The sequence below is a fragment of the Balaenoptera acutorostrata genome, chromosome 11 (assembly GCF_949987535.1).
Source record: "Balaenoptera acutorostrata chromosome 11, mBalAcu1.1, whole genome shotgun sequence".
NCBI classification, from domain to species: Eukaryota; Metazoa; Chordata; class Mammalia; order Artiodactyla; family Balaenopteridae; genus Balaenoptera; species Balaenoptera acutorostrata.
The window spans coordinates 60,612,821-60,640,289 of NC_080074.1; the positions used below are offsets into that span (position 1 = coordinate 60,612,821).

The 27,469-nt window shown below is 44.6% G+C and overlaps 1 protein-coding gene across 8 annotated transcripts; it reads left to right on the plus strand.

Moving 5' to 3' along the window:
• Positions 1-115: 115 nt before the first annotated feature.
• RNF41 (ring finger protein 41) lies at positions 116-26,420 on the plus strand. 8 transcript variants are annotated; one of them, XM_057557023.1, is made up of 8 exons: positions 116-294; positions 2,999-3,182; positions 15,389-15,484; positions 18,043-18,155; positions 21,676-21,947; positions 22,648-22,783; positions 23,194-23,297; positions 24,099-26,420. In XM_057557023.1, exons 4-8 carry the CDS (start codon positions 18,066-18,068, stop codon positions 24,448-24,450), a joined length of 954 nt encoding a protein of 317 aa, XP_057413006.1. In that variant the 5' UTR covers positions 116-294; positions 2,999-3,182; positions 15,389-15,484; positions 18,043-18,065; the 3' UTR covers positions 24,451-26,420. The 8 variants fall into 8 exon arrangements, 7 of the variants coding, with proteins under 7 accessions (XP_057413006.1, XP_057413007.1, XP_057413009.1 ...); XR_009009750.1 differs by lacking the exon at positions 15,389-15,484 and having other exon boundaries at positions 117-294; positions 24,099-24,624; positions 25,573-26,420; XM_057557024.1 differs by lacking the exon at positions 15,389-15,484 and having other exon boundaries at positions 116-264.
• Positions 26,421-27,469: the final 1,049 nt, after the last annotated feature.

The window sequence follows — 27,469 nt, forward strand, 5'->3', positions numbered from 1 at the left end:
CTGGCTAGCCTTCCACTCTCCTCGTTGGCCGCTTGTGGCTTCTAGTTCGGGACTGAGTTAAACAAAGAGGCGGAGTTTGGTGACGAGCTTCCGCCAGGTTGCGTAGCAGCGGTGGGCGGGGCAAGGGATCCGTCCCACACCGCGAAGAGTGGTCGGAACCATCTCTCGTCTTCTTCCCCTTCCCCTTCCCCTCCCAGGAAAAGCTGGGACCCGGCACCCGGGCTATCCCTTGGCCGCTGCGGCCTCAGCTCCAGCCAGGCCTGGGTACGGAGAGTCCAGACCGCTTCCAGGGCGGTGCGTACGGCGCCTGCGCGAGCTCCCACCTAAAAGAGGGTGTGGGAGGGGAGGGGGCAAGGTCCCAGGGGGGTTGGGGCGGGGGTTCGAGCTATTGGAGGTCAGGGGGAGGGATGGGAGTGAAGATGAAAAATGGAGGAAGGGAGCAGTAATAGGGAGGAGTCTAGAGGTGATAAAGGGGCGCTGATGGGTGGGTTGTTGGGGAGGTCCATTGGAGTGGGGGAGCTTTAAGAAGTGCGGGAGGGGGCCTGGGCTGGCTGGAGGACGGGGGGAGGGGGAATTGGGGGAACAACGTGGTGTTTAAATGGGCAGTGATTGACGGGCCGGAAAGGGAGGCAGGGAACATACTGGGGGTCAGTCTGGGCAGGGGCGGCGGAACCTGAACCCCCGCCCTCGAAGCGCCATAGCTTGGCTCCTCTCCCATGCCTTGTCTTTGACAGCCTTGTCTTCCTCCTCCATTCCTTCCCCCCTCTCCCTCCCACCCCTCCATGAAGGAATCTCACATTCCTTACATCCCTGCCCTGGATTGCCAGTCCCTCTTCACACACTTCACACACCGAAAAGCCTCCAAACCAGAACGCAGAGGAAATTGAGGATTGGGAAGGAGGGGGCCGGAGAAGGAGCAGAAAGCTGAGAGGGGTGAGGGTGTTTTGCCTGAGGGACTGACAGACATCTTCTCCATTCAGAAACTGACTTCATTCTACCTAGTAGCAAATGTGGCTGTTAGAGACGACTGAATCACTGTTCTTGGGGACTGGGCTGTGGTAGTGATAGTCTAATCCCTTCCTATACAGGTGGTTTTAGTCTGACAATAGAGCAAGAAGCTGATAATGTTGCAGGCTGATAGTTGTCCCCAGATAGGAATGGTAGGCAATCTGAGTGATGCAATAATGTTACTGCCCTGTGTGTCCAGCCGACTTTGTGGCTGTGCCTGGTACCCAGTAATGGGAAAGAAAGAACAGGCTTCTTTCAAGCATTTCCTCGTGGGCCCTCGGTACTCTAAATTTATTTTGCAGTCTGTTACTGCAAATACCTTACCTATGAATAGCGGTATTCAGTATGCTTTCACATTTATTATGTCATTTGATTTTCCTGGACAATATCTAAGGTAGATAAGGCAGTTATCATTTTCCCTATTTGACAGGTGAAGAAATTGAAAATTACAAAAGGGATACATGGCTTGTTAAAAGTCATACAGTTGGTAGAGCTGGGACCAGAACCCAAGTCTCCTGACTCCTGGTCCTCCTCTCAGTTGAAAAATCCTGTTTTGTTCTGGTCAAGGGAACAGTGAAGGAGGATTGGTTTTCCCAGGCTGGATAACTGTTTGCTTTCTGAGTCTGGAACTTGTCACTGGAAGACTGAACATAGCCAACAGCACTGGCTCCTGGAAGCATTTCTTGAGGTGCCAGGTGCTTGTGTCAGGCTGTTGCTCTTGTCAAAATAGAAGAAGCATTATACCCTCCTCTGTATTATGGATGGGAGAGACAGATCAACTTCCCCCCACCTCCAACTACAGGGAAGAGAAAGTGGATCTGGCCTTGCACTTTTATCCTCTGATTAGTTTTAAAATACCACACTAATGTGTCATGGCTGATGAACATAGTAAACTAATGAGCACGTATACCAGACTCAGGATGAAATGGTCTCTGTTTTATGACTAAAAATCGTCATCCTTCCGCCTGCCAATGCATGGGACACGGGTTCGTGCCCCGGTCCGGGAAGATCCCACATGCCGCGGAGCACCTAGGCCCGTGAGCCACAATTACTGAGCCTGCGCGTCTGGAGCCTGTGCTCCGCAACGGGAGAGGCCGCGACAGTGAGAGGCCCGCGCACCGCGATGAAGAGTGGCCCCCACTCTCCGCAACTGGAGAAAGCCCTCGCTCAGAAACGGAGACCCAACACAGCCAAAAATAAAGAATAAATAAATAAAAATCGTCATCCTTTCTAACATAGCCGTTAACATTGATAGATGTGAAGGTGAGGAAAAGAATTTGAATAGTTTCTATTCTGCGTCTGAAGCCTTGTCTCTCTCTAGTTTCATCCTTTTAGTAATGAGAGTCTGGTCATCTTAATCATACTGCTACCTCTGGTCGTCCCAGTTTCCTACCCTAGAATAATTTCCTGATTCACTGCCTCTTCATTTTTTTTTTTTTTTAAAGCCTCATCCCCTCAGGAATATTTCTGGACTTGGAAGTAGAATTGCACCTGTACCAACATTCTTGAATATCTTCTTATGAAACAGTATTTTCCAAGTGGAGAGTAGGACAGAATTTCTTTTTATATGAAATAATTTATGTGAAAGCACTTTGGAAACATTAAAGCATCATACTGTGCATGTAAGCTGTCATGGCTCTCTGCATTGTATAGCCACAGATTTGGACTCATTGACATTACTTTTAGTTGTATGCGCTGAATAAAAGAACCTTTTTCTATCTCAGACAGCTCCTCTTCCCTACCTTTCTTCTTGTCCCTTTCTCTCCCCCTCTCAGCTATGTTTCAATCACCTGGCCCGTGCGTGTGATTCCTTAGCTGATGATCTCACTCCTTAGAGGGTACCCTGGATGCCTAGCCTTGAAACCTGTAGTTCTTAGTGGAGTTGTCTCGTCTTCCTCAACCAACCACCTGATCCAAGTCTGTCTAGTTTCACTGCCAAGTGCAGGTAGTTCTCCTCACTCACCTTTTTCTTCCTTGTTCCTATTAATAGAGTGCTCCTGATTGTGACATCACATCCATCCCCTTGGCAATGGAACTTGTCACTAGGAAGGAAGACTCAGTCGGAGAATAGCCAGCAAGATGGGTTACTGGGAGCGTCTCCTGAGTGGCACTGAGTGGAAGCATCAGGGGGTTGGAGCCTTGTGAACAGGGAACCTGCCCCCAACACTTGGAAGGTAAAGAGCCTTGATTCAGAATCCCATTCTGGGCTAGAACCCTCTTCTCTGCCAATCCGGGTTCCTTCTGCTCTTGAAAACCTGATTCTCAAAACTCTTGTATGCATAAAACTTTCTCTGATTAACCCACATCAATCTGTTCTCCTTTGCATACTTACGTCTTACATGAACTATTAACTTTTATTTGTTGGTAAATTGCTTAGTAAATTTTACTCTTTTTATGTGTTTTATATCCTGTGTACTCAGTCATTGGGCTCAAGCCTACACCTTAGTTTGAGGACATGGATTGTGTTTTCTGTTTCTTTTACATGTCTGTACTGGCAAGGGGGCTGTGTATATAGGATGAAGATGAGGTTTGGGGTAACCATACGAATAGTGCTTGGTGCTGGTGACCAAGGGGCAGGTCCTTGCTGGTCTTTGAGGCCTGGTAAGCCTCACTTTAGGTGTTAGAGTTGTTAGTTGGGAGTTCTTGAAGAATTGTGTGCCCTCGGGATTCTTCTTTAAATTGAACCAATTAAAATGTGCTGAAGAAGCCTAACTTTAAAAATCTCCTGTGCTAAATCTAGTCTGGATCACAGCATTCTGGAATTAAATGGAACTTTAGAGGCAATGAGGAACCTGAGTTCCTAAGAGCTCAGTTCTCTAAGAGAGGGAGTAACTTCACTCTAAGGATTCTACTGCTTAAATGAAAAAGACCACTTTTTTCACTTGGAAAGTGGAGAGAGTTGCCAAAAGAGAGCAAGGCCAGACTTTGCTCTCATAAAGCCAGGGCACCTTGTGTAATATAATTATCCCATAATTTAGCCTATTCTTGTACTTATGTAGAATTTATGTAGTTTCGGATGTTTCATTTTATGTGGAGTAAAGGGAACTGAGGCCCAGAGAGGTTAAGTAACTTGCCCAAGGTTACACATTGGTCAGTAATAGAGCTAGAACTAGGACTCAGGTTTCTAGATTCTCAACTCAGTTTTCTTTTTTTCCAGATCTATTTCTTTATTGGGAGACAGGGAGATAAGATGAAATGTTTTAGGGACACCTGTGAGACACCCTCTACCAGCTACTTTCTTCACCAGGGTGAAATTCCTAGGAGTCATCTGTTTCATTACACTGGGGCAGGCTATGGGGCCCTTTTCCTATGTGTCTGGTGATTTGTAGTAATTGGGCTGAATCCTCAGCCCTCTGCACCTTTGCTGTATTTAGGGCATGGAGGAGAGAGAATCAGAAGGAGACTACAGCACATATACTTGGCTTTTACCTGTATGCTTTTGCCACGAATTGGTGACAGCATGCCCAGTTACTCTAAAATGGGTTGGAGTGGTTGCTGTAATGTTTCTCTTCGTGTGTGTGTGCCTGTGTGTGTGTGTGTGTGTATGTGTGTGTGTATGTGTGAATGTGCATGGTTTGCACACCTGTACATGGGTTCAAGAAACCCTGAATAAGGGAGGATAAATGTTCAGGCTCCGTTAGAAACAATCTGTTTTGTTTTTTTTTAATTTATTTTATTTATTTATTTTTGGCTGCATTGGGTCTTTGTTTCTGCGCGTGGGCTTTCTCTAGTTGCAGCGAGCGGGGGCTACTCTTCGTTGCAGTGCACGGGCTTCTCATTGCGGTGGCTTCTCTTGTTGCGGAGCACGGGCTCTAGGCGCACGGGCCTCAGTAGTTGTGGTTTGTGGGCTCTAGAGCGCAGGCTCAGTAGTTGTGGCGCACGGGCTTAGTTGCTCTGCGGCACGTGGGATCTTCCAGGACCAGGGCTGGAACCCATGTCCCCTGCATTGGCAGGTGGATTCTTAACCACTGTGCCACCAGGGAAGCCCAGAAACAATCTGTTTTGAATTCCCAGCTCTCTCTAGGGGTAGAACAGTGAAAACAACTGCAACAGTAAGTTAAAAGGGTATAGGGAAAAAAAAAAAAAAGGGTATAGGAAGGGGTCTAATAAACTTCTCGCATTTTTATAATAATGCTGACTAGGAATATAGAGAGACATCCCAGTGTAACAGGAAGTATAGCAACATAATTACCTGGTTTGGTTCTGGCCTGTTGGGGATGCAGTTTTCAGTTTGGGTTCAGGATGTTCAAATCAGGGAAGTTGGCAGAACGCCTATAAGTCTAAAGGGACACCTCAGTGCTACTCTAGTTCAGCTCCCCAACTTGAGTGAAACCTTCCAAGGCCTTTTCCTATTCCATAACTCAAGGAGAAGATCTAGGAAACTGTGCTTCCAGTGGATGTGGTCACTGGTTGTGACTCTTGAGGTCCCTGTGGTTTCAGTTTTATTAAGGCTTCTGTCCCTAGGGCAGTGAGCGGTTGAATTCTTGTACTGCATCCCCCTTGAAATGATAATCCACCCCAGTGACAGCCCTACAGCAGTGTTGAGAGTCCCCGAGAGTAGAGGGAATAGTCAAGGAGCCTAGCCTGTCAGCTTGACTGTCTACTTAGGGGCAGGGCAAGACGAGGCAAGGAGCTAGATTCCAAGGTTGTGTATAACCACTTCAACATTTGTTTGCCATAGATGACAAATAGGAAATGCCCTAATCAGAATCGAAATCTAAATTTCCCCTTAATTCTCGAGGCCACACCTCTGAAAGGATATAGTTATAGGAGGGTAGATAAAACAGGAGCATCTCCAAGCAGATAAAGTGGAGGTTTCTATTTAGAAAGAACAATGCCCAGCATCTTTGCAGAGTTTTGTAAACCTTGACTTTATGGTAGGAACTTTGCAACTCCTAAGCCTGGCTGGTGGCTTCCCACACCCTCTGGCCATCTCTGCACCAACTGAGACTTTCTTTGGGGAAGTTGTCTGCTGTTTCTTTTGGCGATGTAGGATCCCCTGAGACCCCATTATGATAACTTTTCAGAATTTGTATTCCCCCTTAAGATAACATTATTAGCACTGTTTTAAAATGAAAGCACAGTGAAGCACAATACAGGCTCTCAGCCTGCTTTCTGCATTGCCCCATAGCAACAAGGAAGAAAAGGATATTGTTTTAATTTTTGCCCCTTGCTCTAAAGTAACTGATTTTTAAAAATAATTAAATCTTGCAGAAATATATAACATAGATCAAAAGTATAATCTCAGCATCTAGATTTTTTAAATGTGTACACTACATATACCACTTAAAAAAAAGTTTTTATAAAAATGGGACCATACCGTACAAAATGGGACCATACTATTTTTGCAACTTGCATTTTTCAGTTTGAGAGGCAGTTTAGCACTGCAGTTAAAGGCTTGAGCTCTGGGGCCAGTCTGCCTGGGGTGGTATCTGTCTCCACCACCTGTTAGCTGTATGATTTTGGAGAAGCTTTTTAACCTTTGTGCATCTGTTTCTCTGTAAAATGTGGATCATGGTAATGCCCACCTCACAGAGTAACTTATAGAGTTATTTTAATAATTAGTTGAGTTAATATACGAGAAATGCTTAGAATTGTGGCTAGCATACAGAAATAATAAATATTGATTTAATTATTATTTAATTGTATAAGTAAAACATGATCACTGTTTAAAAAAAAAAAATGAAAGAAGAAGAAGAACTAAGAAAGCAAAACTGTGAGGGACTTCCCTGGTGGCACAGTGGTTAAAAACCTGCCTGCCAATGCAGGGAACACGGGTTCAAGCCCCGGTGCGGGAAGATCCCACATGCCGCAGAGCAGCTAAGCCCGTGCACCACAACTACTGAAGCCCGAGTGCCTAGAGCCCGTGCCTGCGCTCTGCAACAAAGAATAGCCCCCGCTCGCCACACCTAGAGAAAGCCTGCGCACAGCAATGAAGACCCAACGCAGCCAAAAATAAATAAAATTTAAAAAAAACAAAAAACAAACTGTGGGGCTTCCCTGGTGGCGCAGTGGTTGAGAATCTGCCTGCCAATGCAGGGGACATGGGTTCGAGCCCTGGTCTAGGAAGATCCCACATGCCGTGGAGCAACTGGGCCCGTGAGCCACAACTACTGAGCCTGCGCGTCTGGAGCCTGTGCTCCGCAACAAGAGAGGCCGCAATAGTGAGAGGCCCGCGCACTGCGATGAAGGGTGGCCTCTGCTTGCCACAACTAGAGAAAGCCCTCGCACAGAAACGAAGACCCAACACAGCCAAAAATAAATAAATAATACATAAATAAATTAAGAAAAAAAAAGAATCTAGGCAATAAAATAAAGTCTAACCTTTAAAAAAACAAAAACAAAACTGTGAGTGAAATTAAAAGTACTGATAACACGGGGAATATAGCCAATATATTATAACACGGGGAATATAGCCAATATATTATTATAACTCTAAATGGAGTAGAACCTTTAAAAATTGTGAATCACTTTATTGTACACCTGTCATTTATATAATATTGAACATCAACTATACTTCAATTTTAAAAATATGGAGAAAAAATAAAAAATAAAAGTACTAAAATTCTACACTTAGAGACAGCTTCTGTAATATATATCCTTCTAGATGCTCTCCAATATGTGTGTACACACATAAAATTTTTTAACAAACATGGCACTATAGTATATATAATATGTATAAATGTTATTTTACTTATATATAAATAATGAATAAATTTAAATAATCTAAATAAATAAATATTAATAAAAACAAATATATCTAAGTTATTTTAATGCTACATTGTATCCCATTTTATGGATGTAAGGAATTATACTGGACATTTGTGTCATTTCTGTTTTTGTTTTTTTTTTTGCTATTATAAACAATGTTTAGATAAACAACCTAGTATATTGTTTTGTACACTTGTGTAATTATTTCCTTAGGCTAAGTTACTGGAATTAGGATTGCTAGGTAAAAGGTAAAAAATACACTTTTTTAGGACATTGGTTTTTTGTTATGATTCACCTTGATTAACTTTTTCTTGCAAGAGTACATTTTTTCCAGACCTTGCTATAGTATATTACATGTTATATGTGTATGTTGTATATGTTATATGACATAAATGCCATGTATAGTATATGTGACATTGAGTATTTTGGACATGTTTTTTGATTTAATCTTAATATTGATACTTTCACAATTTAGGATAATTATAAATTTATTTCTTTATTTGAATATTGAGTACACACACAGAGAAAATCTTTTTCAAAGGTACAAAGGGATAACTGAGGAAATTAAAATTTTCCCCCTGTTCCTGTTCCTTAATGACCCTTACTCAGAAGCAACCACTGTTGGCAGTTTCCTATGTATCCTTGTGGAGAGCGCCATGCATGTGAAAGCACAGTCACATACGTGTTATTTTTGGCACATTTATGTGGCACATCATGGTGGCACACTTACATATACTATTATATACCGTAGTTTTTTTCTCTTAGCAGTGTATCTTGGAAGACTTCATACCTGGTTCATTTTAAGGCAGCAATAAATTTTTTTCCCTCTGATTGATTTAATAGCTATTGTAGAGAAACCAGATTACAATTTGTTTATTTGAGGTAGATATTGTAAAGTCAGCAGTTCAACAGGTGAATTATGGATATTTGGTGATATTTTTGCTATCATGTAGCGGCTGTCTCAGGTAGCACCTATTCTTGACTCTTTCTCTTGTGCCTTCCTTTCATCCCAACTCTGTGTGTTTGTCTTGACTATGAGCGTGGCGGTAGCTATCATCCAGAACAGCACTAACCAGTGTCAGGTGGCATTAATTGAAGTAGAGAGGAAAGGTGGTAATAGTCCCATTGTGTTCATATTGGTCAGTCCACAGGTGAAGCTCCGGGTACCCTGTTTTAGAAGGACATAGGCATTCTAGAATGCTATGGGAGATTTGAGTTTAGGCTAGATATTTCTCATCTGTGCTCCTGCTGCACCCTATCTTGACCTTTCCCTGGACTGTCTAAGCACAGGGTGAGTGACTGTTGGGTACTGTGGAGGGGATTCCAGCCCTGGGATGTTAAACCAGATGGTCTTTTATGGTCCATTCTAACTCTCAATGCAAAAATAAGACTGTCTGAATCAAGTCAATAGGGAAAACTTCTGGGTGTGATCACATTCTGTCATCTTTTATTGAACTTCAAAAGTAAAAGCATTCCTATACTTTTTACTCTTAAGTAATTTCTAAATTAAAAGAAATATTTTTCCGTATTTGTGGAAGACTGTTTAAAGTTGAATTATGACAAAATAAATGTATGCTCAATAAAACGTTTGATAGTTAAAAATAGAAGAAAAACATTATTCTTAGTCCTACACCTAAATAAAACAATTGTTATTTTGATAATTCTTTCTGGTTTCTTTGTGCATGGATTATTTATAAATATATACGTTTTTATTTATTTATTTATTTTTGGTTGTGTTGGGTCTTCGTTTCTGTGCGAGGGCTTTCTCTAGTTGCGGCGAGCGGGGGCCTCTCACTATCGCGGCCTCTCCCGTTGCGGAGCACAGGCTCCAGACGCGCAGGCTCAGTAGTTGTGGCTCACGGGCCCAGTTGCTCTGTGGCATGTGGGATCTTCCCAGACCAGGGCTCGAACCCGTGTCCCCTGTATTGGCAGGCAGATTCTCAACCACTGCACCACCAGGGAAGCCCTATATACGTTTTTAAACAGATCTGTATTCAAATTTGTGTCCTACTTTTTTCATCTATTATTGTATCATGTTCCTGTATATTCCTCATAAGCATCATTTAAAAATAGATATGCTATTCCATCAGATGGGCTTACATTACCATAATTAAGCATAACTATATCTTCACTGTTCACTTAAATGAATAAGTGATTATCTGATTTTTAAAAGTTTACGGGTGTGATTTTTGAAAAACTATCTGGACCTCTTTTAGTACCATCCCTTCTTTTTTCCTGCTTTAAGTGTGTCCCTCTTCCTGTTTAACATAATTCCAGATCTCCTTCCTACCTTTTCCCCAGTGACCAGATTCTCTCCCATCTTTACTTTTCCTTCTTCACTAGTGCTTTCCTCTCAGTACATAAACATCCTCAAGCCTTTCTCATCATAAGGAAAAACACCCCTACACAACCCACTTCCTTAGCCTCCAGTGCTCCTCTAGCTGGTTCTCTCTCTTTTCCTTCCTTGGAAATCAAGCTTTCGACAGGGTTGTCTTCAGTCCCCATCTCTCTGTCTCACCTGTTCACTGTGAGCCACTGCAGTCTGTCTTCCACTCCCAGTGCCTCACTGAAACTGCTCGCCACAGTGCCACCCAACTCCATGAAACCGCCTTCTGCTGTGGTGTCCACAGCCCCACATCCTGGCAGTTTTTGCTTTTTTTAATCTGACTTGTGTTTGCAGTTTTTGACACTTCTTTTCCCACTAAGCATTCCACTTCCTTAGCTTTTGTGTGTGTGTGTGTGTGGGTGGTAAAAAACACATAATATAAAATTTACCACCTTAACCATTTTTGAGTATACAGTTCAGTAATGTTAAGTATATTCACATTGTTGTGAAACAGATCTTTGGAACTTTTTCATCTTGCAAAACTGAAACTCTACTCATGAAACAAGCATTCCCCTTTCCCTCCCCCTCCCTACACCCCCAACTCCCTTAAATTTTGTGACCATCTTCTCTCCAGGATTTTCCACAATTTTCTCTTACCTCTGGCCAATCTTTCTCAGTCTTTTTTTGCCGGCTCCTTTTTGTCCCCCTTTTTAAATGTCACTGATAAAGTATTTTCATGCACTGTTGTTGGTAGTGTAAATTGAAAAGGCCTTTCCAGAGTATGTATGGAAGTGTCTAGGAAAACAAATAGCAGGCACACCATTCAGTGCAGCAATTCCACCTCTCAGTGGAATCTGTCCTAGGAGAGATATTTGTTCTTGTGCTCCAAAAAATCTTGTTATAAGGGGTGTTAATTGCAACATGATTTGTTTCAGGGGGAAAATTGGCAATCAGGCAAACTTCAGTCATGAGAGGGTAATGGCAGAATATGTTGTAATCAAGGCTTAGACTGGTGGATTGGAAATTCTTACCACTAGAATATAAACTACATGAGAGAAAGAACCTTATCTGTCTTACTCATACGTGAATCTGTGGAACTTCCCTGGAGGTCCAGTGGTTAAGACTCCGTGCTTCCACTGCAGGGGGTGCGGGTTTGATCCCTGGGGAACTAAGATCCCCCATGCAATGTAGCACAGCCGAAAAAAGAATCTGTATAGCAAAGAAGGGCAATTGAAAGAATGAATGTTCACCAAGCAATGGATGGGGAGAGGAAGGTGGGAAGAGAGGCTATATTCTTTTTTATTTAATATAGATTTATTTATTTATTTATTTATTTTTGGCTGCCTTGGGTCTTCGTTGCTGCTCATGGGCTTTCTCTAGTTGCGGTGAGCAGGGGCTACTCTTCGTTGTGGTGCACGGGCTTCTCATTGCAGTGGCTTCTCTTGTTGCGGAGCACGGGCTCTAGGTGTGCGGGCTTCAGCAGTTGTGACTTGCGGGCTTTAGAGCGCAGCCTCAGTAGTTGTGGCGCACGGGCTTAGTTGCTCCGCGGCGTGTGAGATCTTCCCGGACCAGGGCTCGAACCCGTGTTCCCTGCATTGGCAGGCGGATTCTTTTTTTTTTTTTTTTTTAATTTATTTATTTATTTATGACTGTGTTGAGTCTTCGTTTCTGTGCGAGGGCTTTCTCTAGTTGCGGCAAGTGGGGACCACTCTTCATCGCAGTGCGCAGGCCTCTCACCATCGCGGCCTCTCTTGTTGCGGAGCACAGGCTCCAGACGCGCAGGCTCAGCAATTGTGGCTCACGGGCCCAGTTGCTCCGTGGCATGTGGGATCCTCCCAGACCAGGGCTCGAACCCGTGTCCCCTGCATTGGCAGGCAGACTCTCAACCACTGCGCCACCAGGGAAGCCCGGCAGGCGGATTCTTAACCACTGCGCCACCAGGGAAGTCCCGAGAGGCTGTATTTTTTTAAAATGAAAATATAGTCATATATACTTGTGAAAAAAGAAAAACTAAAAAATAAAGCAAAGAGTCAGTGCTCCCCAGGGTTCTATAGTCTTCAGACCAACCCTCATTTTCTGTTTTCATTCTGTATACTTTCCCTGTGTGGCCTCTGAAAACCCATCAGCTACTACCTTCAGGATATCTACTTGGAATCTCAAACTCTACATGTCTAAAACTAGGATCATTATTTTTTTACCCCATCCAGATCTTTTTTTTTTTTAATTCTTATATTGGTAAATAAGAATTCACCACTAATTATCCAAGGCAGAAACAAAAGAGTCATCTTTTTATTACTTCCTGAACCAATATAGATTCAGATTCCTTCTTTTTAAATCTTTATTTATTTATGTTATTATTATTTTTTTTGGCCACGCTGCCCGGCTTGTGGGATCCTAGTTCCCTGACCAGGGATCGAACCCGGGCCCCCCCACAGTAGAAGTGCAGAGTCCCAACCACTGGACCGCTTGATTCCTGATTCCTTCTCTGAAATGTCTTGGTTTAAGCCTTTATACTTTTTCTTAATCTGAATTTTTACAATAAACTCCTACAAAGGTCTCACTTTCTCTAATCTTTCCTACTCCCTATATTTTCTGTACAGCTACCAGAATCTGCCAGTCTGAAACAGAAAGCTGATCATGTCAATTTCTTGAAAATCCTTCAGGTGTACACACACTTAAAGAATCTCCCCTACAACATTTATACTAATTACAAAGGAAAAAATAATAACTCTTACAGTAGGGAAACGTGATAGACAGCACTTAACCAAAGGGTCAAAGTTAGTATCACCAGGAACAGTACAAATCAACATTATGTGCTCCTGATATGATGCATTGAGAACACAATGCCACTTCCTTTGTATTTTTGCCCTAAATGAAACCTGAATTTAATCATGAGGAAACATCAGACAAATCCAAATTGAGAGACATTCTCATATACCTGGTGTGTATTCTTAAAAATGTCAAATTTATGAAAGACAAAAAAGATTTAGTAACTTTTTCAGTTAAACGATTAAAGAAGCTTGACAATTCAGTGCATAACATAATTCAACATAATCTTGAATGTTCTTTTGCTAAAGGAGATTATTGGGACAGTTGGAAAAATTGGAAAAAAGGTTTGTAAATATAGTATTACATCAATGTTAATTTCCTGATTTTCATAATTTTACTGTCAATATATAAAATAATGTTCTTTTTAGGAAATACAGTACACAGTAAAGTTATTTAGGGTTAAAAGCATCAAGTCTACAGTTTACTCTTAAGCAGTTCAGAAAATTTTTATCCATCTATCAATGTATATATATAGCAATGATAAAATAAATGTGGTTAAATGTTAACATTTAAGGAGTCTGTATGAAGGATATATGGGATCTTTGTAAGTCTGAAATTGTCAAGATAAAAAATTAAACCCTGTAAATTTATGTCAACAAAAATCCTTCAGGTACTCCCATAGCTTTCAGATTAATTATAATCCTAGTGTCCTAGCGCCTTCATTACTCCTAATTTAAACCATCCCTCTCCAAACTTCTAATGCTATATGTTGTCTCTTTGTTGTTGTTTGAGCCAAGATTCTTTTGGCTGTAAGATACAGAAGCCCAGGGACTTCCCCGCTGGTCCAGTGGTTAAGGCTCCGTGCTCCCAATGCAGGGGGCCTGGGTTCGATCCCCGGTCAAGGAACTAGATACCACGTGCCGCAACTAAGAGTCTGCACGCTGCAACTAAAAGATCCTGCATGCCGCAACTAAAGATCCTACATGCGGCAACAAAGGTCCCGCTTGCCACAACTAAGACCCGGTGCAGCCAAATAAATAAATAAATAATTTTTAAAAAGGTACAGAAGCCCAACTCAAAGCTTAAGCAAAAAGAGGATACACAGGGTGTCTCACAGAAGCCAAAGATAGGAAGGCAACTAGGTCTTGGGAACAAACCAGTCACTCTGAAGCCTTAGGACTTTCCAGCTCTCATCCAGGCCTTTCTCACTGTGTCTGTTTCAGTCTTTTCTTTCCCTCTGTAGATTTGTCTTCCTTAGTCCACATGACAGGCAAAGAAAGACCAACTCATCTTTCTTGGTGTCAAGCTCAAATTCTCAGAGATAGGATCCGTTGGCCTGGCTTGGGTTGCATGCTCACCCTTGTCCCAGTCAGCTGCTGCCTAGGTTAAAGTCTCAGTACTAGTGAGGCAGCTTCTCCTGGAGCCATGTGGATGAGAGAGAAAGGGAGTAGAATTCCTAAAGTGAACAACTCCATGGTCTGCACTACAGCTCTCAATAGTGGAGGTCCACAGGACAGTGACACTGGACTGCTCTTGGCTCTCTTACCACTGTCCTCATTGTCCAGTTCAGTGAGTTGCAACAAGGAGAATCACAAGGGGCCTTAGTTCTGGGTTTCACATTTCACTTTATGATGTCTTTAATATTACCCTTCATATACTCACTCTAATCCATTACTGTTGATGGATTATTCAAGGGAATGTTGGCATAGGAACAGAAGCTCAAAGGTCTGAGGAGAGACACATAGATGGATATCCCTATTTTAGAGGAAGATAGCCAGACCAAGGTGGTTTAGAGTGTCAATTTCAGAGGGGTTGTTAAGTAAGCCCAAGGCCCTGAACTTAGGCCCTAGAGATGGAGGAACAAGAATACAGAGAAATGGTGGTGATGGAGGTCAGTGTAATTGTAGTAGTGTCCTTGGGTATTGTTGTTCCTATATAAAATGGGTAAAGAAAGATAAGTGGTTCCAAAGTGAACCTTGTGATTTCTTGTCTCCATTAGCCTATATTAATCAGGATTTTTGTCAGTTTAAAGAGATAAAAACCCAGCTCAGGGCTTCCCTGGTGGCGCAGTGGTTGAGAGTCTGCCTGCTAATGCAGGGGACACGGGTTCGAGCCCTGGTCTGGGAGGATCCCACATGCCGCGGAGCGGCTGGGCCCGTGAGCCACAATTACTGAGCCTGCGTGTCTGGAGCCTGTGCTCCGCAGCAAGAGAGGCCGCGATGGTGAGAGGCCCGCGCACCGTGATGAAGAATGGCCCCCGCTTGCCACAACTAGAGAAGGCCCTAGCACAGAAACGAAGACCCAACATAGCAATCAATCAATCAATCAATTAATCAATTAAAAAAATAAATCTTTAAAAAAAAAAACCCAGCTCAAACCAGCCTAAACATAATAGGGAACTTATTGACTCATGTAACTTATGTTCAGAAAGTGATTGTGGCTTCAGGCATGGCTGAATCCAGGCCCTCAAATGATTTCAGCTGAATTTGATTTCTCAGCTCTGCTTTCTTCATTATGGCGTCATTCTTTTTTTTTTTTCTTTTTGGCCATGCTGTGTGGCGTGTGGGATCTTAGTTCCCCGACCAGGGATTGAACCCGTGCCCCCAGCAGTGGAAGCGCAGAGCCCTAACCACTGGACCACCAGGGAATTCCCAATTATGGCATCATTCTGTAAGTAGGCTGTCCTCATTAATGGCAGAGATGGTCACTGACCACTCTGAATTGTACATCCTACCAGCTATGCAAACCCCATGAGGGCTCCAATAGAAGTCCCAGGCATCTCTCTCACTGTCCTAGGTTGGGTCACATGTCCACTAGGAAACAGGTTCTGATTCCTAAAGGAAAATTGTGATGCTGTTTACAGAAAATGGGCTGTTAGGTAGGCAAAATACATGTCCACTGTACTCTGCTGGGAAGCTCCCAGTTAAAGCAACATTTAATCATACCAAACATTTTACTGTTTTGTAAAGAACTGTGCTTGGTGCTAAATTGGATGTAGCACATGAGTTCCTACTCTTAAGGAATTTTTAATCAAGTAGTAGAAATTAGATATGTACATAAATAGGGAATTCCCTGGCGGTCCAGTGGTTAGGACTCCGCACTTCCACTGCAGGCGGCACGGGTTGGATTCCTGGTTGGGGAACGAAGATGCTATGTGGCTTGGCCAAAAAAAAAAAAAAAATGTATACCTAAATAATGGTTACCCTTGTGTATTGAGTGCCTAGTATGTGCCAGCAGGCATTGTGCTAAATGTTTTATATGTATTGTTTCTTTGAGGGCAACTCTGTGAGAGTCACTTCTGTTATTACTTACACCAATTTTATCTGTTTAAAAAGCCACTCAGGCTTAAGAAGTATACGTAAGCCTGCCCAAGGTCACACAGCTAATGAGTCGTAGAACCGGGCATCTAAATCCAGTCAGTCTTGACTCAGTCCAGTGCTGTACTTTAGCTTGCACTTGACCTATCAAGGCCCCTCTGCATAATTTTTGGCGGTGCCACGAAGCTTGTGGGATCTTAGTTCCCTGACCAAGGATCAGACCTGGGCCATTGCAGTGAAAGTGCCGAATCCTAACAACTGGACCGCCAGGGAAATCCCCCACTCCCCACCCTTTTATTTATTTATTTATTTATTTATTTATTTATGGCTGTGTTGGGTCTTCGTTTCTGTACAGGGCTTTCTGTAGTTGCGGCAAGCGGGGGCCACTCCTCATCGCGGTGCGCGGGCCTCTCACTATCGTGGCCTCTCTTGTTGTGGAGCACAGGCTCCAGACGCGCAGGCTCAGTAGTTGTGGCTCACGGGCCCAGTTGCTCCGCGGCATGTGGGATCCTCCCAGACCAGGGCTCGAACCCGTGTCCCCTGCATTGGCAGGCGGACTCCCAACCACTGCGCCACCAGGGAAGCCCCCCCACCCTTTTAAATTGAACAGCCTGATTCTAAATTCCTGAGAACTACATGATTGACTCAGCTCATTGTTTTCAGGACATCACAGCTGATGGCTGGTCTGTAGATTGTCTGCCCTTATATCAGGTGCCCATCCTTGCTCCAATTAGCCCACTGGCTGGATGTCCACAGGGGAGTTTCAGTTACTGTTCAGTGATGTCTTGTTTGGGTTTGACCCTTAGGAGCCCAAAGAAGGGGCATGGCAGCCTCGCTGCTCTTTGAGTCTTTGTTCTCCTGAACTTCCCTCCCATCACCACCACCTAAATTCAGACTCTCACTATTTCTCTCCTGCCTAGATGTTCTTCCTGTCTCTAATCTCACCCCTGTTTACAGAGTGATTCTAAAAAAGAACTTTTATCACATCATTCCTTTTAAGTCTTTCAGTGGCTCCCCATAGCCTTCAGGATAAAGTCCAAACTCCTTACATAAGACTTCTCACGGCCTGGTGCCTTTCCAGCCTTGTATTTTGACACTCTCTCTCTTGCACCCTTCAGATCGAACTTTTTCTGAACCACTTACAGTTGCCTGAACTCATCATATCCTCTCTTACCTTTTTTTTTAATATTTATTTTAATTAATTAATTTATTTTTGGCTACGTCAAGTCTTAGTTGCAGCACATGGACTCTTTAGTTGTGGCACGCAGACTCTTCCTTGCGGCGTGCAGGCTTCTCTCTAGTTGTGGCGCGTGGGCTTCAGAGCACGTGGGCTCTCTAGTCGTGGCACATGGGCTCAGTAGTTGCGGCGCGGGGTTAGTTGCCCCAGGGCACATGGGATCTTGGTTCCCCGACCAGGGATCAAACCTGAGTCCCCTGCATTGAAAGGCGGATTCCTAACCACTGGACCGCCAGGGAAGTCCCCTTCTGGGCTTTTAAATGTGCTCTTTCATGTGCCTAAAACCCTAATGCCCCACCCTGCCCTGGCTCCCCCCGCCCCCACACACAACCTAGCTAACTACTTGCTCGTCCCACTGGTGTCCTGGAAAACTTCTCAGCCTCTCTCTCCTTTCGGCCTGGGTCAGGTATCCACATCTCTTGGCCTCATAGTGCCCTGTGCTCACCCTGAAAGCATTTATCACTTCATATTTTAAGTGTATATTTATATAAAATCTTTTCCCATTAGAATTAAATTTCTTGAGTCAGCTTCCCCCCGCCCACAAATGACTGGCACATAGTAAGTTCTCAATAAATATTTATTGGACAAATGAACGAATCTTGGCAATGAGATCAAGTTGGCACATATCTGTAATCTTCTGAACTGGCCTCTTTTTCCTCTGTTGTTCATTCCAGGACCTGGGTTTCAGTGATGAGACATGGGGTATGATGTAACCCGTTTCCAGGGGGATGTTGACGAAGACCTTATCTGTCCTATTTGCAGTGGAGTCTTGGAGGAGCCAGTCCAGGTGAGTCGGTCTGATGGCAGGTTTGGTGGGGCAATAGATGGCAGTGGAGCTAGTACAAAATATTCAGGGACTTCCCTGGTGGCGCAGTGGTTAAGAATCCGCCTGCCAATGCAGGGGACATGGGTTTGATCCCTGGTCTGGGAAGATCCCACATGCTGCAGAGCAACTAAGCCTGTGCGCCACAACTACTGAGCCTGCGCTCTAGAGCCCGCGAGCCACAACTACTGAGCCTACATGCTGCAACTACTGAAGCCCACGTGCCCAGAGCCTGTGCTCCACAACAAGAGAAGCCGCCGCAATGAGAAGCCCATGCACACAACCAAGAGTAGCCCCTGCTCTCTGCAACTAGAGAAGGCCTGCGCACAGCAACGAAGACCCAATGCAGCCAAAAATAGATAAATAAATAAATTTATATATATGAAAAGAAAAACATAATTGGAAAATTCGGAAATTAAAAAAATATATATTAATAGGAAATGGGGCCAATGGGGAAGTCACTGTGTTCAGGCCCCCCTTCCCCCACTCCCTGCACTCCTGACACACGCAGAATAGAGGTTTGGTGCGAAGGAGCAGTGGCAGCTACAAGAGGAATAGGGCCTTCCAGAATCTGTCTAGAGGTGGACACCACAGAAGCGCAGTGGTTCAGATTTTCTTCAGAGGTCACTGCGAGACTTCTGTGCTGTAAAATGGTCAGCTATTTGTTTCTGTCCTCTTGACAGTAGTTTGGTAGCTTCTTTTTCTCTTCAGGGGCTCTGACTAGGTTCCATCTTCCTACCCATGACTGAACTTCTGGACTCTCCTAATAAGTTCTCTCTTCATTTTCATGATGCCGTGTTTCAGGTAATCAGCCAGTCTTCCTGCAGGCCTGCCTACTGTTTAACAAATAGGAAGTGGGGAACTGTGTGAACTGACCTAGTTTCTCCCTGGGATTTACTGAAAAAAAAAAAGTTTTTGATGCAGCCATGTACTCTGCATTTTGATATGAAAGCTGCCACCTTCACTAGGTCATTTCTCTACCAGCTTTGCCAGACCAGAGATAATTGTATCTTCCTGGGGCAAGTATGAGGAGAAGCTCATGATTACCAGGCAAGTATAATGAGTGAGATGAATTCTTAACCGTTGTATTCATGGGACACCATTCTGCATGGTCCTTATTGCCTATACTCTGTAAATACCAATTAATCCTCTGCCGCTCCTGGCTAGCTGGAGATAATCCCATTTTCCAAACCAGGACACTGGTCAGTGAGGTCGCATGACCCTTCCCCCACTCACTGCTAATACAACTCCCTGGGGCTCCCCTTGATTCTTGGAGTTTATTCTTACTCTCCAGTTTTCAACTACCCAAAGGAGAACAGATGCCTGAGCTGAATGAAAATCAGACTGCATTCCAGTGGCAGCTAGCCCTGGACCATTAGAAGCAGATTGGCTGGGTGTGGAGCAAGCTCTCCTGGTGGTGTCAAGAGGTCATGGGGTATGTCAGTCCCCTCCCCACCCTGGGGCCTTGTCTGTTTTCTAGCACTATCATTTGAGGTGAGTCACATGTGGAGAAGTCAGTGGCAGTTGGTGACTAAGGCAGAACCTCCCCCCCCCACCCCCCACCGACTCAGGCTTTACCTTCTGAGAAGCAGGCCAGGTTCCAGACACATTTCCAAGGGTAGAAAGCCTCTGCTAGGGATACTGATTTCCCTGTATCATATTTATTTATTTTTTGAATAGATAATAAATTCATATGGTTCAGAAATCAAAACAGTGTAAAAGGATATATGGTGACAAGTCTTGCATCCATCTTTGTCCCAGTCCACCTAATCCCCCCGTAGATAACCATGTTTATTAGTTTATTTGGTACGCTTCCAGTGTGTATGTGGGCAGATACAAGCAAGTATGAATGTACATGTATATTTGCCTACCTTTCTTACACAAAAGGTACCGCATTCTATATACTTCTGCAGGGGTGGCAGGTTTAGATAGGAAGGTCACAAAAGAGGTTCAGTTGAGCTGAGATCTGAATGATAAGGGGCCATTCTGGCAAAGGGGAGCAGCAAAAGCCAGAGACAGGAATGAGCAGGGTGTGGACAGGGAACAGAGAGAAAGCCAGAATGGCCTGAAGTCAGTGCTGGGAGCATGATGTGAGGTGAGGAGAGGCCAGAGGCACGGGGCCAGATCAAACAGAATTTTATAAATCCTGAGCAGGAGTTTGGATTTATTTTAAGTGTAATCGGAAACCATTGTAAAATTTTAAGCAGGCGAGGAATATGATCTAGTTTGCCTTTTTAAACGATCACAGCTGCTGAATGTAGGATGGATTATAAAGAGGCAAGGTAGAAGTAGGAAAACCAGTTAGAAGACATACTTAATAATACAGATGAGAGAAGATTGTTTGAACTGGGTTAGTGGCAGTACAGATGGGGAAAAATAGACGAACTGAAGATTTTTTTTTTGGAGAGAGGGTCTATAAGATTTTGAAAAGAATCAAATATTATGTCTTTAAGTGAAAAATAAAAATGTACTGACAGTTGGATTAATGATATTGAGAATGACTTCTTTCCTTATGAAGCCTTCCTGTGTTACAGTCTTTGGTGTCTGTGAGCATCTTGAAGGCAGAAACTGTCTATCTTTTTTTATCTTAAGCACGTAGCAAAATGTTTGGGACATAATAAGTGCTCGAGTCATTCATCCATTCGTCAACATCTAGTGAGTGCCTACTGCGTTTGTCCCATGCTGGAGGCCAGATTGTGTCTCCACAGAGGCCAGAGAGTCCTCTCTCTTTGCATTATCAAGGAAGTAGGCTGAAATACGATCTTTATGAAACTGAGAAGAATGTGATTCTACAAAAATCTAGTCCTGTTTTGGAGGGTAGCCCTGGTCATTGGGACTCAGGGCAACGCCTCAGGTTGGGCCTCATAAAATAAGAACTTGAGGGAGTTCCCTGGTGGTCTAGTGGTTAAGGAATCAGCACTTTCACTGCTGTGGCTCGCGTTCAATCCCTGGTCGGGGAACTGATATCCCGCAAGCCACGTGGTGTGGCCAAAAAAAATTTTTTTTTGAACTTTTGCCAGTAAATCTCTGCCCCCGCCTCCTCTCTACTTATCCCTCAAGACCCATATCAAATTCTGTCCTGTCCATAAATACCTGCCCTGATTGACCTAGACTGGAAAGATCTCACCCTCCTCTGGATTTCTTTGGCAATTATTGTGTATGTAATCCAGTTGGTAATTAATAATTGACTACCTTATGTCCTCTCATTGTCCTGGAATATTATTTATATCTCTTACTGTTATATAACTTTTTATTTGTTTGTCTTATGTCACAATCCATTTGGAATCTTGGGCACAGGAAACATATCTGAAGCCTGTCCCCCACATTGCCTTGCCCATAGTAGATCCATACTTTGCTGTGACCCCAGGGACCTCTGGTCCTAGAAGCTGCGCAGAGGCTTGATTGGCTTTGCGGAGTTATCGTACCCAGGCTCTTAGCTCCTGCTAATTCTCTTGTGCCCCTTTTGCCCTGCTCTCCCTTCTAGGCGCCTCACTGCGAGCATGCTTTCTGCAACGCCTGCATCACCCAGTGGTTCTCTCAGCAGCAGACGTGTCCGGTGGACCGGAGTGTTGTGACGGTCGCCCACCTGCGCCCAGTACCTCGGATCATGCGGAACATGTTGTCAAAGCTGCAGATCGCCTGCGACAACGCTGTGTTTGGCTGCAGTGCTATTGTCCGGCTTGACAACCTCATGTCTCACCTCAGTGACTGTGAGCACAACCCAAAACGGCCTGTGACCTGTGAACAGGGCTGTGGGTAAGATTCCTGCCCTTCTTCTGCCCACACAGATAAGGGCCTTCCCGTTTATACCCCTGTCTCTGGATCCCCTGCTCACTAGCTGAAGAGGTCTCCTGCAGGCAACGAGTGTTCTTGGCCTCCCTGGCTCCCTGCTCCAAGATCTCACTTCCGTGCTGCTTTCTGAGCTACGATCTTTTTGCTCTTGCTTTAATAAAAGAAGAGAGACAGCAATTCAGCAATCTCTGTGATACCACTAAAGACTGATTCACTTTATTCCTCCCTTTCATCCAGTACTACTTTTCTCTTTGTCAGATTGACTGCTCTAATTTCCAGGCTTCTCATGTTCCCTGTTGTCCTATTTTTTCTTTCTTTGGGGTGTGAAATATTTGATTAAATACTGATAGCTAGGGCTGTGAATCTAGGGCTTCTCAGAAGGAATGAGTGCACAGGCAGAATCTGTAGGAGGAAAGGAGAGCCACGTGGGAGATGAAACACTGTCTTAGAGAGGGAAAGAGGCCCAGAGGAAGTAGACAGCAAAGGGACGAGGGGGAGCTGGGGAGAAGGAAATGAAGGCAATAAGCAAGAGGGAGCCTGAATGTTGGAAATGAATGAATGTTAGTCATTTCAGGTAGGAAAAAGCTCTCTCAGCAGTTATCTGCCTTTGCTCACATGTCCCATTAATTCTCCTATCCTGTTCTTTTCCCACCCTGGGTGGCAGCCTGGAGATGCCCAAAGATGAGCTGCCAAACCACAACTGCATTAAGCACCTGCGCTCAGTGGTACAGCAGCAGCAGACACGAATTGCAGAGCTGGAAAAGACCTCAGCAGAACACAAACACCAGCTGGCAGAGCAGGTAGGGCGCAGAGAACACAGGGCAGAACACGTCTTTCATATGCAGATAACCTCGCGCCTGTGGGTGGCAGGTGTGAACATGAGCAGCAGATCTGTGCCTGCGCTTGAGAGCCTGGTCAGTGGATACTCTGCCTGTGCATAGCAGCGAATCAGGCTGGAGCTCTTCTTGCTTCCCTTCATCCCATCAGTGGCATTCATTTACTTAACATCTATCAAATGCCTTCCCTTGAAGGCACTACGCTAAGCACTGGGGATACAGCTGGGAATGATACAGTCGTATCCCTGTCTTCATGAAGCTTCCACTCTAGTTGTTCCTCAGATCTGTCCATTTCCCTCATTCTCAGACAAACTTTTGTCTCTCATCTACTGTCTGTCTTAGCCATTATTCCTTGTTCTCCTTCCCCCCCGCAGAAGCGAGACATCCAGCTGCTCAAGGCGTACATGCGTGCAATTCGCAGTGTCAACCCCAACCTTCAGAGCCTGGAGGAGACGATTGAGTACAACGAGATCCTAGAGTGAGTGTCACTCAGGACGTGGAGTCATTCATCCCACGTCCTGGCACTGAGACCTGGGGGGAGGGTAAGAAGAGGCCTGGGCTGAGGCCACTGCTTCTCAGATGTTGGGATGAAGAACAGGGCCAGAGGAGAAGGCGATAACCTTCAACCCCAGCAGAGGATCTCATATTCTTTTGGGTGGTTGGAAGGGAAAGCTTACCCAAGAGTTAGATGGGTACCCACATGTACAAAGCCCTGTATTAAAGGCTGTGGGAGTGCTAGGAAGACCAAAAAGAGAAGATATTGTCCCTGACTTCAGGGAGCTTACAGTTCAGAGAAGAAGAGAGTACAAATCCAGGAAAGTGATCTAAAATACAGCAAAAACAAGTGAAGTAAACAAGCGAAGTCTAAGATCCCTTTCAGTTCTGGAGTTCTGCATAGTTCATAGACTAAACTGTGAGTCAGTCTGTATAGTGCAAATAGTGCTGCGAGGGACACAGTATAGAGGAATAATTGCTTCATTCAGTACACATTCGTTGAGCACTTACTACATGCCAGGCACCATGTGCTAAGTATTGGGATTTTTAAGAAAAATAACAGGAACCCTACTCTCGTGGAGTTTAATCTGGTGAGTAACATGTGCTGACACTCGGATGGGACCAACTAGGGAAAGATCTGGAGTTTCTGAACTAATGATGGAAGGAAAGAAGGAGGAATCGAGTTAGGTTGAGTGCAGAGCAGGCAGTTGTTCCTATTAGGAGAAAAGCCAATGCAGAGAAAGGGGACGAGCTGGACTGACCACCTCCAACTCCCTCCACACAGGTGGGTGAACTCCCTGCAGCCAGCACGAGTGACCCGCTGGGGAGGGATGATCTCCACCCCAGATGCTGTACTCCAGGCTGTAATCAAGCGCTCCCTGGTGGAGAGTGGCTGTCCTGCATCTATTGTCAACGAGCTGATCGAAAATGCCCATGAGCGTAGCTGGCCCCAGGGTCTGGCCACACTAGAGACAAGACAGATGAACCGGCGTTACTATGAGAACTACGTGGCCAAGCGCATCCCTGGCAAGCAGGCTGTTGTCGTGATGGCCTGTGAGAACCAGCACATGGGTGATGACATGGTGCAGGAGCCAGGACTTGTCATGATATTTGCGCATGGCGTGGAAGAGATATAGGAGATCTCGACGGGCTATCTGGAAGAGATGAAAATCGGAAAATCCTGTCACTCCAGCAGCGGGGCCCTGAGTCCTCCCCACTTTCCTTAATACTGTGGCTAACGCTAGAGCCACACATCTCCCTGCTCTTCTGCCACTGAAGAGGGCCCCAGGGCACTCTGCTCAGCGTTTCAGGTGGGAAACCCAGATTCCCTCCTTTTGCCTAATATCTTCCCCTACAATGTCTGTATATTTTCCATCTGGTTGGGAAAGTCCCCACCTCTATTTCTGTTTTCCTGCCTAGGGTCCCTGGTTCCAGATATTTTCAGAAAGCACAAAGATACTCATTTTCTCTAGAGGATCAGGATGGAGTGAGGCATCTCTAACTGTTCCCCGCCTCCAAAACCAGGGAATCCAGAGCAGGCAGGCCTATTGACTCTATAAACAGCATTTAGAGGGCGGCTCTGGGGAGCAGACATCCTAAAGAAATGGTAAGGATGGAACAAAACCCTAGAAATAATGAGGCCATCGCTGGTGGCCCTTAGAGGAAGACTGGACCTCTGTGCCAAGCAATACCCTGTTCAGCCCACCTTAAAGGTGTGGGCTCCCGCTGGGTCTGCAGGTGTGCAGGTGGGGATGCCGAAAATTTCCAGATGAGCTCTTCTTTCCTACACTTTCTCACGATTAGGGCATGACAGGGTTGGGGGTGAGGGGTTAGTCCATTGGGGTGAATATGCTCAGCAGGAAGCAGCTCTCTGGCTTTTGCTGAAATTGTGTAGGCACTGCCTCTGGCACAGGCCATAATAGTTCCATAGTCCCCTCTCTCTCAGCCCTGTGATTGTAACTAGTTATTTTGATAATTTTCTTTGGCCATTGTTTGTTTATATTTCACTCCCTCCCTCACAGTTTTTCTTTTTTTAAGAATGGCCTGACTATGGCTACCCCACTTTTCCAGCCCAGCCACATTGTTGGCAATTTAATTTATTTACTTTTTTTTTTTAAGAAAGGAAAAAGAAAAAAAAATTAACAAAACTTAAAACTTCTTTTGCTGTTCCTATTGTGGGGATTTTTGGATAGGGTGGGACGGGGATGGGGTCTGTTTTATATTTTTCCTTTTCAGCACAACCTTTGGCTTTAATATAGGAAAGGCCAAGGGAGTCCTTGGCTGAACTGAAGTCTGCCCCAATCCTCCGTAACCCATCTGAGATGAGGAGCTTCCTCTATTCCAGTGATGGATGTGACAGTCCAGCATCAATGACTGTGCCCTCTGGAGAACTTTGCTCCCAGCCCATCTAGGGTCTCACTGTAAAACTCTGGACTTCGAGTATTAATTTTGAAGAAATCCTGCCCACCACTCCCCCCAACACCCGGTTTCCTTGGAGATATATAGCTGGGTTCTAGCTTCATCAGGCAAGATGGGATAGAAATTATGTCTCTGAGTACAAGCTGTGCTGTCTCACCCATACCCCCTTAGGACTTCAGCTGCATTTCGGGATGCCCAGGGCATTCCTTAATCCCTGGGGTGACTAGAAGAGTAAGAGAAGGGGAGGGATAGTGGGTATGATTGTCTTGATATGCAGGTGGAAGTGGGCTGGAGAGAGATGGCCATAAAGCTGCTCTTTTTGGAGCTTTTTTCCAGGCCAGCTTGCTGTAGGTCTGGGTAGCTGGGTCATGGCTCCACTGGAACTGTGGGGAGGAGGGAATACAGCTTGAAGGGGGTGAGGAACAGTCATATGTTCCAGCTCCAGGACATTGTGCTCAGGAATTTGAAAACGCTGCTATACTTAGTCTGGTTACTACATTTCTTCCACTCCCCTCTGCCCCTGCCTGCCTTACCCAGGCCCATTCCCTCCTGTTGTCACCCTCAGATGGAGCCAGGAAGCTCAGTTAAGGCTTCCCTACCCTTTGCACTAGTGTCTCTGCAGGTTGCTAGTTGTGTTATATATGTGCTGTTCCATGGTGTTGACTGCACTAATAAATCTTTTACTCAACTCTCTCAATTCTTAATTCACATCACTCCCCTCATGAAGGTTCTCTGCTTTGGCCTTTCTCTCACCTTAATTCCCCTGACTTCTTCCTTGCTTTGTAACCTACTCTTGTCTTAGAACTAACCTCTGTTCTAGGAGGAGTTCTGTCTGGGAGGAGTGTGCACCTCATAGCTCCTTTGCCTTGAGTGCCCTCCTGCATCCTTCCCTCCTGACTCCTGTTCTGCACAGCTGAAGCACTCTCACCAGTCATCTGAATTGTGCTCTTTGCAGGGTTTACCCTTGCTCCAAATCCATGTCTTCCCTATGTGTTCTGGGATTTGGGGACATTTTCTATAGACGATATGCAAGTACCTTTCCCCCTTGTCCCACAAACACCTTTGCTTTGGAATCTGGGATTCCATTGCAGGCAGGGAAGCCTCCACCCCCAGTGTCTCCTAACCAAGAAAGTACACATGAGGAAAGGAACCTGGAATGACTGCACCTGCTGTGGTTGTCAAATCTTAATAAACCCTTTTGTAGGCATTTGCTGCCACCTTCTCCCTATCATGAGAAAAAAAATCTTCTTTTACCACAGTGTACCATATTATAAATTTGTTGAGCATTTATCGTGCACCTAACACGAATCTAATAGCATTCTAGATACTTCAGTGGCGCCAAAAAAAAAAGCATAAGGACATTCCTGTGCCCACTGAATCTACTACACTTTCATACATACAAGGTCTGATTAGAAGATACCGATGAATGTATCACAGTATAGCGCACAAGTGGCAATATATGTGCTCTAATGATACCAGTAGTGCTTTTTTTTTTTAAGCTTCTTCAAAATTACTTCCAGAACCTGCTGCTCATTCTTTCAAATGTCATGAACGATGCCAAATCTTCCTTTTAAGGTAGATTTGGTTTTTTGGAAACAGTATTCATTGAATATCTATTCGGCAAGAACTCACTAGGGTGGGGCTGTGGGGGGTGGTTCTTGTAGCAAAATGGCACCTACCTTCAAAGAACTTACTCCCTAATTGAGATGAGTGTATAAGAAGACATCATAAATGTGG